This window comes from Anoplophora glabripennis, unplaced genomic scaffold (genome assembly GCF_000390285.2).
Source record: "Anoplophora glabripennis isolate ALB-LARVAE unplaced genomic scaffold, Agla_2.0 scaffold97, whole genome shotgun sequence".
Lineage (NCBI taxonomy): Eukaryota > Metazoa > Arthropoda > Insecta > Coleoptera > Cerambycidae > Anoplophora > Anoplophora glabripennis.
Window position 1 is genome coordinate 509221 of NW_019416215.1, and position 13426 is coordinate 522646.

Here is a 13426-nt window from a genome sequence, read left to right on the forward strand (position 1 = left end):
ACATCGCCTTAATGCTAAAAATCTTGTTACCGCCGTTCTAGGTGGTGAAAATGCTGTCACCGCCGTTCTTGGTAGTGAAAATATGAAATATTTGAAATTATTCAGTTTTGGTGGTTGAAAACAGTATTGCATTGCCGAAACCAAGAGAGTTGCATGAACAAAATTTGGACAGGACAAAGCTAATACAATACAAAACATCGCCTTAATGTTAAAAATCCTGTCACCGCCGTTCTTGGTAGTGAAAATACTGTCACAGCCGTTCTTGGTAGGGAAAATCCGAAATATTTGAAATTATTCAATTTTGGTGGTTGAAAACAGTATTGCATTGTCGAAACCAAGAATACGAGGTTTCAATTTTGGTCACCATTTATGAATCACCCTGTTATTATTAAAAGTATTTTGATTCTCATTTTAAAGACGTTTCTAATTTTTTAAATATGAAGGACCATATATTTAAGAGGTATTTTCCTTTCTGCTGTGAATAAAAACTAGACTCGAACTAAAAACTTCCCAAGGGGGTGTTACCGTATTTATGGTTCAGAAAGGAGTATATCGCAGGAATATACACTTATATCCTCTTTACAACCAAAATTGGCCAAATGGAAAATCAACAATTCTCAGAATAATTCAAGCCCTAAGAAATTTGTTAGGTAGAATGCAAATATACAAAATCAACCGCAAGGGGGATCTGATATAATTTTCAATAATAGATAGGAATATACAGGGTGATTCAAAATTTAATACAAAGATTTTAGCATCCTAAAAAAAAACCGTCCCCCAAGTTTTATGCCAACATTCAAATTTATTTGGAAATTATTCCTAAAAAATAAAAAACTTATCCTTTATATCGAAAACTAAACATTTGTGGACCCACGTTTGTGGAAAAAAAAGTCTTATTTTTGACCTCAAAAATACCTCCCTAAATTCTTTGTACTGAATTTTGAATCACCCTGTACAAGATTTATTAAGAAGACTATAAGATTCTAGTAAACAAAGCTTTCTCTGTAATAGCTGAATTATTCATTTGTAATCAATTATATTTCGAAAAATGGTAAATATATTTCAAATTGCACTGACAGTAATTGAAGAGCCTTTTGACCACACGTAGCCTGAACCGCTTAAAGCAAAACCAAAACAATGTTACGAACTTGCTTACTTCATCTGTAACCCAGTATGTTATTTAATTTTTTACCAGTGCGTTATAAATATGGGTCAATGTTTCTTAACGTACAACAGCTAGACATTGTTTATTTTCTGTATATGTTTCCAACAAAATCCGTCTCTACATTTACGGCCACATAAACCTCAGCGTATAGTAATAAATTTTATAGAATTATACCCCATATAGCTGCGGTTACGTCAGTCCCTTCCAAATAATCACAACGCCGATGCATATAAAAATCGAAAAACCTTAAACAAACCAAAGCGCTGTTATGGCTATTCCTGGGCAGGAATGTAGCAGATATTTGACGTTCGTCACGGATTACGTGTAGTAGAGTAACAACTTGTTCGCCCACTCTTTTGAAAGACACACTCCTTAGTTAGAGCGGGTAATGTCATCAGATTAATTAACATAACGTTTTGTGTTGCTGTGGTATACATTAGTCGATATTTTAAAGCTTTCCCCAGTGGTAACTGTTACTTACTTGCTGGTTGAATTTTGGTTATTATCGTGATCTTTCATACAAACCTAAAAATGTTTACAATTTGCTTTCTTTGTAATATCCATCATGTATCTTCCTCGCAATATGTGGTCTTCGTTGCTTCTTAAGTATTTCTCTGGAAGTTTATTAAAATCCTGCATTCTTCTATAATCTAAGTTATTGTTACGTTTTCGAATTAGATTTTATTCGGATCATTAAGTCATGCTGTTGAGGTATACTGAGAGATGTTTTCTTCACTTGAATAATCAAATCTTAGTTGATGATAGGAATATTCATCAATAAAATAAACGAATTCTGTTCAGAAAATCACCGATTTTTTTTAAACTTTATTATTAATTTTATACATTTTTGGTAATTGTCAAACAGTAATCATAAGGTGCTAATATTTTGTATTGCATGAGTCATTAGTAAAAAAAATACAAAGTTACCATAATAGTATATGCATTTTATTTACCCTAAAATTGTACATTGGTATAATAATGGATATACATTATCTTTCCATAAAGAGACTAAAACATTAAGAAAATCTGGTAGTAGTAGTCATCAAATGTAACAGTAATTATTTCTACTTTGTACTTGTAGTTGCAATCAGCTACACCGAAACAGCCCTTTTGAAGTCCTGTTAAATACATTTGTAGCTGCCGTCTGCACTCCTTTTTCCACATAATTTTTAAAAGTCTTCATACTCTTGGTACACTTAATTTCAATAATACTGTCTTCACATATTCCATCAGGCAATCCTGCTATCATGGGATAATTATTGCAAAGCATTATACCACATTTTTTAAATTTTTATCCCCAGTCTGGTAATTATAGTTTTCCTCACTTCATCCTCCAACATTGTGTCGCGTTTCATGTCCGATGATTGGAGATTTTCCCTCCCATTATTAACGTGGTCAAAGTTGCACCATTGGTTTTACACCGACTAAATTCAAACGCTTGTGGGGCTGTCACTCTGCTATATCTTAACTCATACCAAATGATGTTGGTCTCGTCTCTTCTTTAACTTTCATGTCATCTTCATCAGTCAATACGAGTTTTTTCAAAACTATGTCACAGGACTGTTCTTTGTATTTCAGCACCAATTTATGCATGGACAAACTTTTGATCACAAACATAGTTTTTTTGATATTTTATTAACTTGCAGTTGTTGAGCTTTCTTTTCTTTCTTTCTTCTAGAAACTTTTCAAATACCTAACGTTTCCTGATTATGGTTTTGGTAACACAATACTAAGCAACTGATAGTTGGGAAATAAAATATTTAAGCGAAGATAAATACTGCGGATATTGTCGAAGTACAAATAAAAGAAAATGACATTTACATAGTTGTAACGTTATTCGCTCTGATTGGGGTTCAACCTATCACCAATCTCGCTCATAATATAAAAAGAAATACTTTTTTTATAATCCATTAAATAAATACATAATCATCATGTCTATTCACAAAGCTAACTGTGCGAGTATATTGCCATGGTACAAGAACTACGAGTTGTCTAGACACAACTCCGGTATCTTTTTGCTGATTTTTTCACGTAACCATTGTAAAACGCCTTGATTAGTACACACGGTTGCACCTTGAGGCAAAAATTTAAAATGCACAATTCCATTAAAGTCGAAAAAACCGTGAATATCATTTTGACATTGGATCCAGACGTGCCTTCTTGGGATGTGGAGATACTTTTTCCAATCCATTGTGGTGATTGAAACTTGTGTCTCAATATCGTAGTTGTAAACACAACTTTCATCTGTCGTTATTATCCTTTGAATGAATGTTTCGTTGACATTGGATTGTTCAAGCAGTTACCAAGAAACGTCCACACGATTTTGTTTCTGTTGTTAGGTCATCAAATGAGAAACACATTTTGTTCGATTCATGTTCAATTTTTTTGTCAAAATTTAAAGGCATGATCCAACTGAGATGCTAACTTCTTCTGCAGTTTCTCTGACAGTCAATCGGTGTTTTGCATGCACCAGATCTTTGATTTTCTGAAGTTGGGAGTCATCAGTTGAAGTCGAAGGTCTTCCTGGTCGAGGATCATCTTCAACTGACTGTCGTCCACTTTTAAATTATGAAGACCATTCGTAATATTGCGTACTATCCAGAGCAGTAAGCTTGTTTCAAAAGTTGAAATGTTTTCATGAAAGATTTCCTCAGTTTCATTTTGCATCGTTGTTCCAGAAAATCGCACGTTTCAAAAATCGGTACTAGTACTTAAACACTTTGCACTTAAATAACAATATCACGATAACTAAATGAGGCACCAATAATCCAAGAATATGTGATTACAGAGGGGGTTATGTGTAATGCAATGTTAATAACCACGTATCATTAAATATCTCCATTACAGCGTAATTCAAAAGGTTCGATTATCTTATGAACCTACCTCGTATTTTATTTTAAATTTATATTGTACTGCATATCTTTTTAATCTCCAGAAAAGAAATATGAAGTGGCAATATTGGAAATGTTATGCAAATATCGCTGAGAACAATTTTCAACAACAATCCGTGAACACCGTTACAGGNAGCCAAAAATCTCCGTGGATATACGATTCACCCAAATATGGCTTTTTGAAATAGGTACCGTCTGGACTATTAAGCGAAGATAAATACTGCGGATATTGTCGAAGTACAAATGAAAGAAAATGACATTTACATAGATGTGACGTTCTTCGCTCTGACTGGGGTTCAACCTATCATAAATCTCGCTCATAATATAAAAGGAAATATTTTTTTTATAATCCATAAGATAAATACATAATTTTAGTGATTCTTGGTTACTGTCATCATGCCTATTCACAAAGCTAACTGTTCGGGTATATTGCCATGATACAAGAACTACGAATTGTCTAGACACAACTCTGGTTTCTTTTTGTGAATTTCATTCCACACACAATTCCATTAAAGTCGAAAAAACAGTGGACATCAATGGCATTGGATCGAGAAGTGCCTTCTTGGGATGTGGAGATCTTTTGCCAATCCATTATGACGACTGAAACTTTTGTCTCAATGTCGTAGCCGTAAACTCGACTTTCGTCTGCCGTTATGATCCTTTGAATGAATGTTTCATTGTGATTGGATTGTTCAAGGAGTTAGATCATCAAATAAGAAACAAATTTTGCTGCAGCTCGATTCATGTTCAATTTTTCAGTCAAAATTTGAAGGCATAACCCAACTGAGATGCTAACTTCTTCTACAATTTCTCTGACAGTCAATCGGTGTTTTGCACGCAACAGATCTGTGAATTTCTGAAGTTGGGAATCATCAGTTGAAGTCGAAGACCTTCCTGGTCGAGGATCATCTTCAATTGACTGACGTCCACTTTTAAATCATGAACACCATTCGTAATATTGCACACTACCCAGATCAGTAATCTTGTTTCAAAAGTTGAAACGTTTTCGTGAAAGATTTCCTCAGTTTCACTTTGTATCGTTGCTCCAGAAAATCGCACATTTGAAAAATCGTTACTAGTATTCAAACACTTTTCACTTGAATAACAATACCACGAAAACTAAATGAAATACTAATAATCCAAGAACATGTGATTACATAGGGGGTTATGTGTAATGCAATGTTGCTAACCACGGATCATTAAATATCTCCATTACAGCGTAATTCAAAAGGTTCGGTTATCTTATGAACCTACCTCGTATTTTATTTTAAATTGATATTGTACTGCATATCTTTTTAATCATCAGAAAAGAAGTGATTTTTGGCAATATTGGAAATGTTATGCAAATATTGATGTGAACAACTTCTACTTTCTTTAAGGTGAACACCGTTACAGGCGTATGAAGTATATCGATATAACCTGCCTGGTGCGAATTTGTTCATTTATTGACAACGTGTAAAGTTTCTACAACGGCCATTCATCAAGTTAACCAGTAATAAATGATAATTTTCGATCACCGCATCTATTATCACGAGATTTGAAATTCATTTGTGTTTTTTGTTGCAGTCTGCATTGGGACCAATGGGCGTATGTCCGTGCCCTCGAATCGTGACCACCATTACAGGAACCTGAAAGACCGCTATACCAACTGCACGTATGTGGACGGCAACCTCGAACTGACTTGGCTCCAGGACGAAAACTTGGACCTCGGCTTCCTGCAGTACATTCGGGAAGTGACCGGATACGTTTTGATTTCTCACGTCGACATAAAAAGGATCGTTCTTCCGCGTCTCCAGATCATCCGGGGTAGGACGTTGTTCAAAATGAATGTGCGAGATGAGGAATTCGCTCTAATCGTAACGCTCTCAAAGATGTACACTTTGGAATTACCCGCGCTTCGTGATGTACTTCGGGGCAGCATCGGCCTCTTCAACAACTACAATTTGTGTCACGTGAAAACGATCAACTGGAAGGAAATCATCTCGGATCCCGAGGGCACCGCCATCTACGTGTACAATTTCACTTCTCCTGAGCGCGAATGCACTCCTTGTCATAAATTCTGCAAGGAAGGCTGTTGGGGCGATGGCCCTGAAAATTGCCAGGTGTTCTCCAAGGAGACCTGCAGCCCCCAGTGCTTCCAAGGTCGCTGTTTCGGCAGCAAACCTCGCGAGTGTTGCCATCTGTTCTGCGCGGGAGGTTGCACCGGACCGAAGCAAAGTGATTGTATAGCTTGCCGTAATTTCTACGATGACGGTGTATGCAAGCAAGAGTGTCCCCCTATGCAAATTTATAACCCGACAACTTACTCGTGGGAGGTAAACCCAGAAGGAAAGTACGCGTACGGTGCGACGTGCGTGAAGAAATGTCCCGAACATTTGCTAAAAGATAATGGTGCTTGCGTAAGATCGTGTCCCTCGAACAAGAGGGCTGTGGACGGTGAGTGCGTTCCATGTGACGGACCCTGCCCGAAGACCTGTGTTGGTGTGGAAGTAATTCATGCCGGAAACATCGATAGCTTTAAGGGTTGCACAGTTCTAGAAGGGAACATCGAGATACTAGAAAACACTTTTAAAGGATTTCAGTACGTCTACTCGAATTTTTCATTTGGAGAGCGGTATCCCAAAATGCATCCAAGCAGGCTGGAAGTCTTCAGCACGCTTAAGGAGATCACTGGTTTCCTCAACATCCAGGCTTACAACAGCGATTTCAAAAATCTGTCGTTCTTCAGAAATTTGGAAGTCATCGGAGGGAGGGCTTTGTACGAGTACTCTACTTCTTTGTATATAGTCAAAACTTCTCTAGAATCTCTTGAGATGAGATCTTTGAAAAAGATCAATATGGGTACTGTTGCCATTTTGGAAAATAAACATCTCTGTTTCGCCGAATCGATTAACTGGGACAAAATTAGAAAGAGCCACGAGCACCAACTGATGCTCTCCAATAATAGTGACACAGAAAATTGTACGAAAAGAAAGCTTTTCTGCGATGAGCAGTGTAGCAGAGACGGTTGTTGGGGACCTGGGGCAGACCAGTGTCTCTCGTGTGTCCATTACAAGCTCGGCAACCAGTGCTTGCAGAATTGCAGTGTATTACCAGGGTAAGTTATGACATGTTTAAATACATAAATTTAATGAACACGCAACAACTATGGCGATTCTGATTTAGAAACATATTCGTCATTAAATATACCTAAATTTTATCAATATCAACATCAACATCAACATCGACATCGACATCAAAATCAATATCAATATCAATATCAAATATCAAATCAAATGAAATATCTAATTCAATTCCAATTCCAATTTCAATATAATTGTTTATTTATTTATATATTTATTTATTGACTGTACCACTCACACTACTTACATGACACAACAAACTTAAGATACGTGATATTAAAATTATAAAACATTGTAACAAATAAGTAAGCGTAATAAATTATAATTTATTGCGGTTACATGCAGTGACTGTTTCTATGGAATCTTGACATTGGTTAGTTATTACATGTTTGATGTAGATTTACTGAATATTAGGACAATCAATGATATTGAACATAATTTTATGTAAAAATATTATTTTAGATTTTAAAGAACGGAATGTTAATGATAGTTCAGAATGACAGATTGACAGCTGGATAGATTCGTAACTTCTTGAAAAATCGACTCGATATTGAAGTTTTATTTATTTATTTTAATGAGGGGGTGGGGGATATATAACACTAGCATATTCAAAACGCGACATGACAAAAGCGTTGTTTTATTTGAAAAATATAATATTGCATTTTGAGTTATTATTAAGTTATTAGTTATTAATTTTGAGAGTAACAGTTTTAGATATTTACAATTTAGTATCAACATAATCACTTATTATTGTTAATGTCAGTACATATTAATACCAATTTTAAAATTTGAAGAAAAGCATGGAAAAATTGAAGCCCCTACTTATACAGGGTGTCCCGAAATTCATGCAACAAAATTTGGTCATAGATTCTTAAGACAAATTTAGGGGAGCCGTATATTTTCTTTTTGCCAACAGGCTCCCTCTTTCGGAGTTACAGCCCCCTGTAATCTGCCCCTAAGAAGTCTTTTTTATATCTCAATACCATGTTGTACGAGAATCACTAAATTTGGTTCACAGGGGTTTTACGACATGTGAAATCTCAAAGTGCTTCGCTTTTTGGCGAGAAACACCCTTAAGACAGTTTTTCGTGGCCCTCTTTTTTCTTTGGAACCAGAAAAACTTGGTCGCAAATTAGATTTTTTTTTAATTATTAATTAGCTAGAAAGCCATTGAATTTAGATACTTTTTTGTTTCTTGACATTTGTTTCGTAAAACGCAATGTTTTTGAGGAAAATGGCGAATCATGATAGTATGCATTCGATCACATTTTGACATTTTTCTCGAAAACATTGCGTTTTACGAAAAGAGTATAATGAGACAAAAAGCTTCTAAATTTAATGGCTTTCTAGTGGACTGATAATGTTTAAGAAATTTAAATATGCGACCAAGAGAAGGGGGCCCACGAAAAATTGTCTTAAGGAGGTTCCCCGCCAAACACGTAGCACCATCAGATTCCACATGTTATAAAACCCTTTGTACTAAATTTAGTGATTCTCGTACAACAGAATTCTGAGATATAACTCCGAAAGAAGGGGCCACTTAGCAAAAATAAAAAAAGAGGCCCCTAAATTTGTCTTAAGAATCTGTGATGCATGAATTGCAGGACACCCTGTACATATTTAAAAAGTTTCAAGTTGTAGTTTTCAACAATATTAGTTATATTTTTCAGGGATTTTCTGTTTTTGTCCAGAAAATATAGATCTGTCTCCTTTATGTATTTAGTTTTTTGAAATGGTACTTAATATTTTATAAGTAACACTTCGCCCAATTTCTTCTCAAAGAGTTATATGTTTTAAGTGTATATGGCAAACCCATTTTAATAAGAGGAAAATTGTAACTATTGGAGATTTATAGAATTTATTTAAAATATCAGCTGTTCGTTTTTACAGTTCTTGGAAATATGGTGCTTAATTTTCTTGGTAGGTCTAGAAAAATAATCACAATCCAATATAATAAAATGTTGTCTAACTTTAAAGATACACGGTTCATTTTCAAACTAATCAACATTTTTGCTTATTTCTTTAATACGAGATTTGTTAAAAAGGATACAAATTAAGAAATTTGTCCAGCATAAGTACTTTTTTAGGATATTTATTAAAATATATTTGATATTTCAGGATTTACCGTGCAGAAAATAACCAGTGCAAGCCTTGCCACGAACAGTGCGGATCATCCTGCCACGGTCCCGGCCCCGACAATTGCACCACGTGCAAATACTTCAAAGACGGTCCGTTCTGCGTCTCTCAGTGCCCAACGAATAAATATGAAGAGAACAGCATATGCACACAATGTCATACGGCCTGTGTGGACGGTTGCACGGGACCAAAGAACACTGTCGGACCAGGAGGGTGCAATTCTTGCGAGCTGGCCATCATGAACGAGAATGTCACTGTCGACGTTTGCTTACATAAGAACGAATCTTGTCCTGATGGTTATTACTTCGAATACGTCGGACCCCACCAAGAAGAGTCGTTCTTAAAATCGCTCTCGGGGAAGGCGATATGCAGAAAATGTCATCCAAGGTACGTAAATCAAGTATGTCAGCAAATACAAGATGTTAAGGAGTCCAATCCCGAAAAATCCTGAGATAATTCTTTGTATTTGGCATCCTTTTTTACCATTAAACAGTTTGTAACGTCCAGTCACTCATCTACAAAATAGTCAACTTGCCTGAAAATCTGATTTCTGAGTGGTCAAAGATTGATTTTTTTAATGCTACAAATTATGTAAAAATTTAAAATCTATCATGTGATCAAGAACGCACTGTGACGTCACTCAGTGCAATTGAGAACACTACCCGCTTCTCAGCGTATACCTTTCAATCTACAGTTTACTTAAAAGCTACTTAAAATCCTCCAAACGTTTTATATGACACCACTTCTCTAACAATCTGTTATAACGTACTACTGTTTTTAAATATACGAGTATGACTTCTTGTTGCCTCTATGAGTACACCTAAATTCTCTAACATCTTGACTATGTTTCAGATGTAAACGGTGCACCGGTTATGGATTCCATGTGCTGATCTGCCAAGAATGTATGAACTACAAGAAAGGAGAACAGTGCGAAGACGAGTGTTCCTCGGATTCCTACCCAGACGGAAATACGAAGGAATGCATAAAGTGCGACTTTGAATGTCGCGAATGTAGGGGTCCCGGTCCAGAGAACTGCATTACATGCCAAAACTACAAACTCTTCGGAAACGGCAGCATGAACAACAACTCTTCCTTCCGATGCGTCGCCAGTTGTCCAGAAGACTTCCCACATAGAGTCTTTCCTGAGGATGGGGACTCATATTGTTCAAACGTGCCTAGCAGTCTACTTTTATCAGCACCTGAAACCACCCATGATCTTGCCATTGTAATAGTTATATTGACTGTCCTTACAATAACAGTGATACTAATAGTGTGGGCTATTTACTACTGCCGGAAAAAAGAGAAGCTGACTGAGAATGCGATGAAGATGACTCGTGCTCTTACAGGGTTGGAAGACAATGAACCTCTACGTCCCAGTAACGTTCTTCCGAATATCGCCAAACTAAGAATTATCAAAGAGACGGAAATACGTAAAGGAAGTGTCTTAGGTTATGGTGCGTTTGGTACGGTGTATAAAGGCGTTTGGGTGCTGGAGGGGGAGAACTCCGCGAAAATTCCTGTAGCAATTAAAGTGTTGAGAGAAGACACAGGAGCCAACAACAGCAAAGATTTCCTCGACGAGGCGTATATAATGGCAACTGTTGATCATCCGAATTTACTTCAACTCTTGGCTGTGTGCATGACCTCCCAAATAATGCTTATAACTCAACTAATGCCCCTGGGCTGTCTACTGGATTTCGTTAGAAACAATCGTGATAAAATTGGATCTAAAGCTGTACTGAACTGGTCTACTCAGATAGCCAGGGGAATGGCTTATTTGGAGGAGAAAAGACTGGTACACCGAGACTTGGCAGCTAGAAACGTTTTAGTACAAACTCCGGCCTGTATAAAAATTACCGATTTCGGTTTAGCAAAACTATTAGATATAAACGAGGAAGAGTACAAAGCGGCAGGTGGTAAGATGCCCATCAAATGGTTGGCCTTAGAATGCATCCAGCACAGAATTTTTACACATAAGTCAGATGTTTGGGCATTTGGTGTTACTGTGTGGGAATTGTTGACTTTCGGTGGACGACCGTACGACAACGTTCCTGCCAGAGATGTACCTGAATTATTAGAAAAAGGGGAACGTTTACCTCAACCGGCGATTGCTAGCATTGAAGTTTACATGATCATGATCAAGTGCTGGATGTTGGATGCTGAGAGCAGGCCTTGTTTCAAGGAACTGGAAGATGACTTTTCCAAGATGGCACGAGATCCCGGCAGATATTTGGCTATACCTGGTGACAAATTTATGAGGCTTACGAATTTCTCCGTACCACAGGTTTGTGAATTTTTTTAACTACTATTTTAATTTTTTACGGGCACAAAATCAATATAAGTTTTGGCGCAATGACTTGAGTAATGAAAAAATTAAATTTAAAACAGTACTAATGTAATTCCCTTAGACTTGCTTGATCTAAAGTCAACGTAAATGCAACCGTTCCAACATAATTATAAAAATTACAAATGTAATGACTCTCATTGTTTTATTTTCAGAATGACAGAGACATAGTAAAGAGTCTTGCTTCTGCCATGGAATCTTCCGAAGGAACGTCAGAAGGGGACGAATATTTGAAGCCCAAGTCAAGAACTCCACTGAACGCCACAGGTTTGTCAGTCTCATCTATGACTCCTTCGCCTACACCAGACACGTATTGGCCTTCAGCACCAGCTACAGTATCAGACGGAAGTACATCTCAGTATCAGAATCACTTGAATCAGAAACTCCTAAGATACGCTCAATCTCATGGTTTTGACCCAAGCCAATCCGACGGCTCCAGTATGAGGTACTGCGGCGATTCCATTAAGTTAAGGGACGATATTGGATCAGATGAATACGACTCCGGTAGATCTCAAGCCCAAGTTGGAACGCTGAAACTGGAGCTTCCCCTCGACGAGGATGATTATCTGATGCCTTCTCCGCAACAAGTTCAAGGAAATTCCACTTACGTAGACTTAATAGACTCAAAGAATTCCGGGAGCAACGGGAACATATTTAGGTCTTATTCCGATTTTTATAAAAATAATATTGACAATCCAGAGTACCTCATGAACAACGATGCACCAAGCCAAACAATAGGTCTTCCAACTGTCTCAGAATTTGTCCATGCATCGACTAATAGACCTGAGAGTTCTGGTTTCAAACCGTCACAGCCTTATTTGCCGCAAAGAAGTTCAGAAGAAGAATCGGATCATGAATATTACAATGACTTCGATAGGTTGCAAAGAGAGCTGCAACCGTTAAAGAAAAATAAAAACGGAGCGATGGTCTAACATCTCAATCTCATGGGACTGATGACAGAAACAGAACGTACAAAAACATTTCAAATGGCCTGTTGTACTTTTTTGTGGAGGCAGGGCTGTGTGTAAATCATACTGCTACTTAATTAGGGTTTAGGTCGACTCGAGTTGTACTGTCAAAATGATGACAATAATGGTGTGCCATGGCATGCATGGCATGTTTGTACATAATTTTCCATAAAAATTGTTATTTGTATATAATTGTAATTTTAGTTATTTAACAATTTTGGGTAAGTTATGGAAGGGAAGAGTGATGCCAATCCTAGATATTCTTGCCCAAACTATCTATCTGTGATAAAGTTAATATAGCTTACCTATTGTAAAATGAATCATTTATCATTATAAAAATTGTTTTAAGCACAAGTTAAATTGTTTTAGATTTTATTTGTAAATGGTAGATTTTAATCTCAAAGGAAATCTCATTTGTACGTAATTTTATTTATGTAGAGGTAGTTACAAATCTTTTTTGAAAATGATTCATACATTCTGTTACAAGCACTAAGTCTGTGCCATTTTTGTATATGAGAAAGTGCCTTTATTTGTAATTTTATCAACAACTTTCATATTAGTACATTTATAAAGATTTTTAATAAAACTTATATTTAATATCTTTTTATTATTAATATATACTTCCCTCCAAATTATGTACAAGAATGAGTAGTTCATATCATTGCTAATTTTATACTAAAGGTGTTTTAAAAAATGGTATGGAAATAAATAGAACGTATTTTGAGTTATGAAAAGTATGTATTTAAAGTAATACATATTTTAGCATTAAAAACGTATAAACAGATTCACTAGGGCCACAT

The 13426-nt window shown here is 36.4% G+C and overlaps 1 protein-coding gene across 2 annotated transcripts in view; it reads left to right on the plus strand.

Moving 5' to 3' along the window:
• LOC108907320 (epidermal growth factor receptor) overlaps window positions 1–13225 on the plus strand; it is a 204893-nt gene extending 191668 nt beyond the window's left edge. For both annotated transcript variants that reach the window (XM_018710948.1, XM_018710947.2), the window contains 4 exons: window positions 5623–7153; window positions 9297–9701; window positions 10167–11598; window positions 11814–13225. In XM_018710948.1, coding sequence (XP_018566464.1) covers window positions 5623–7153; window positions 9297–9701; window positions 10167–11598; window positions 11814–12590 — 4145 coding nt within the window. In that variant the 3' untranslated portion in view covers window positions 12591–13225. The remainder of the gene's footprint in view (window positions 1–5622; window positions 7154–9296; window positions 9702–10166; window positions 11599–11813) is intronic.
• Window positions 13226–13426: the final 201 nt, after the last annotated feature.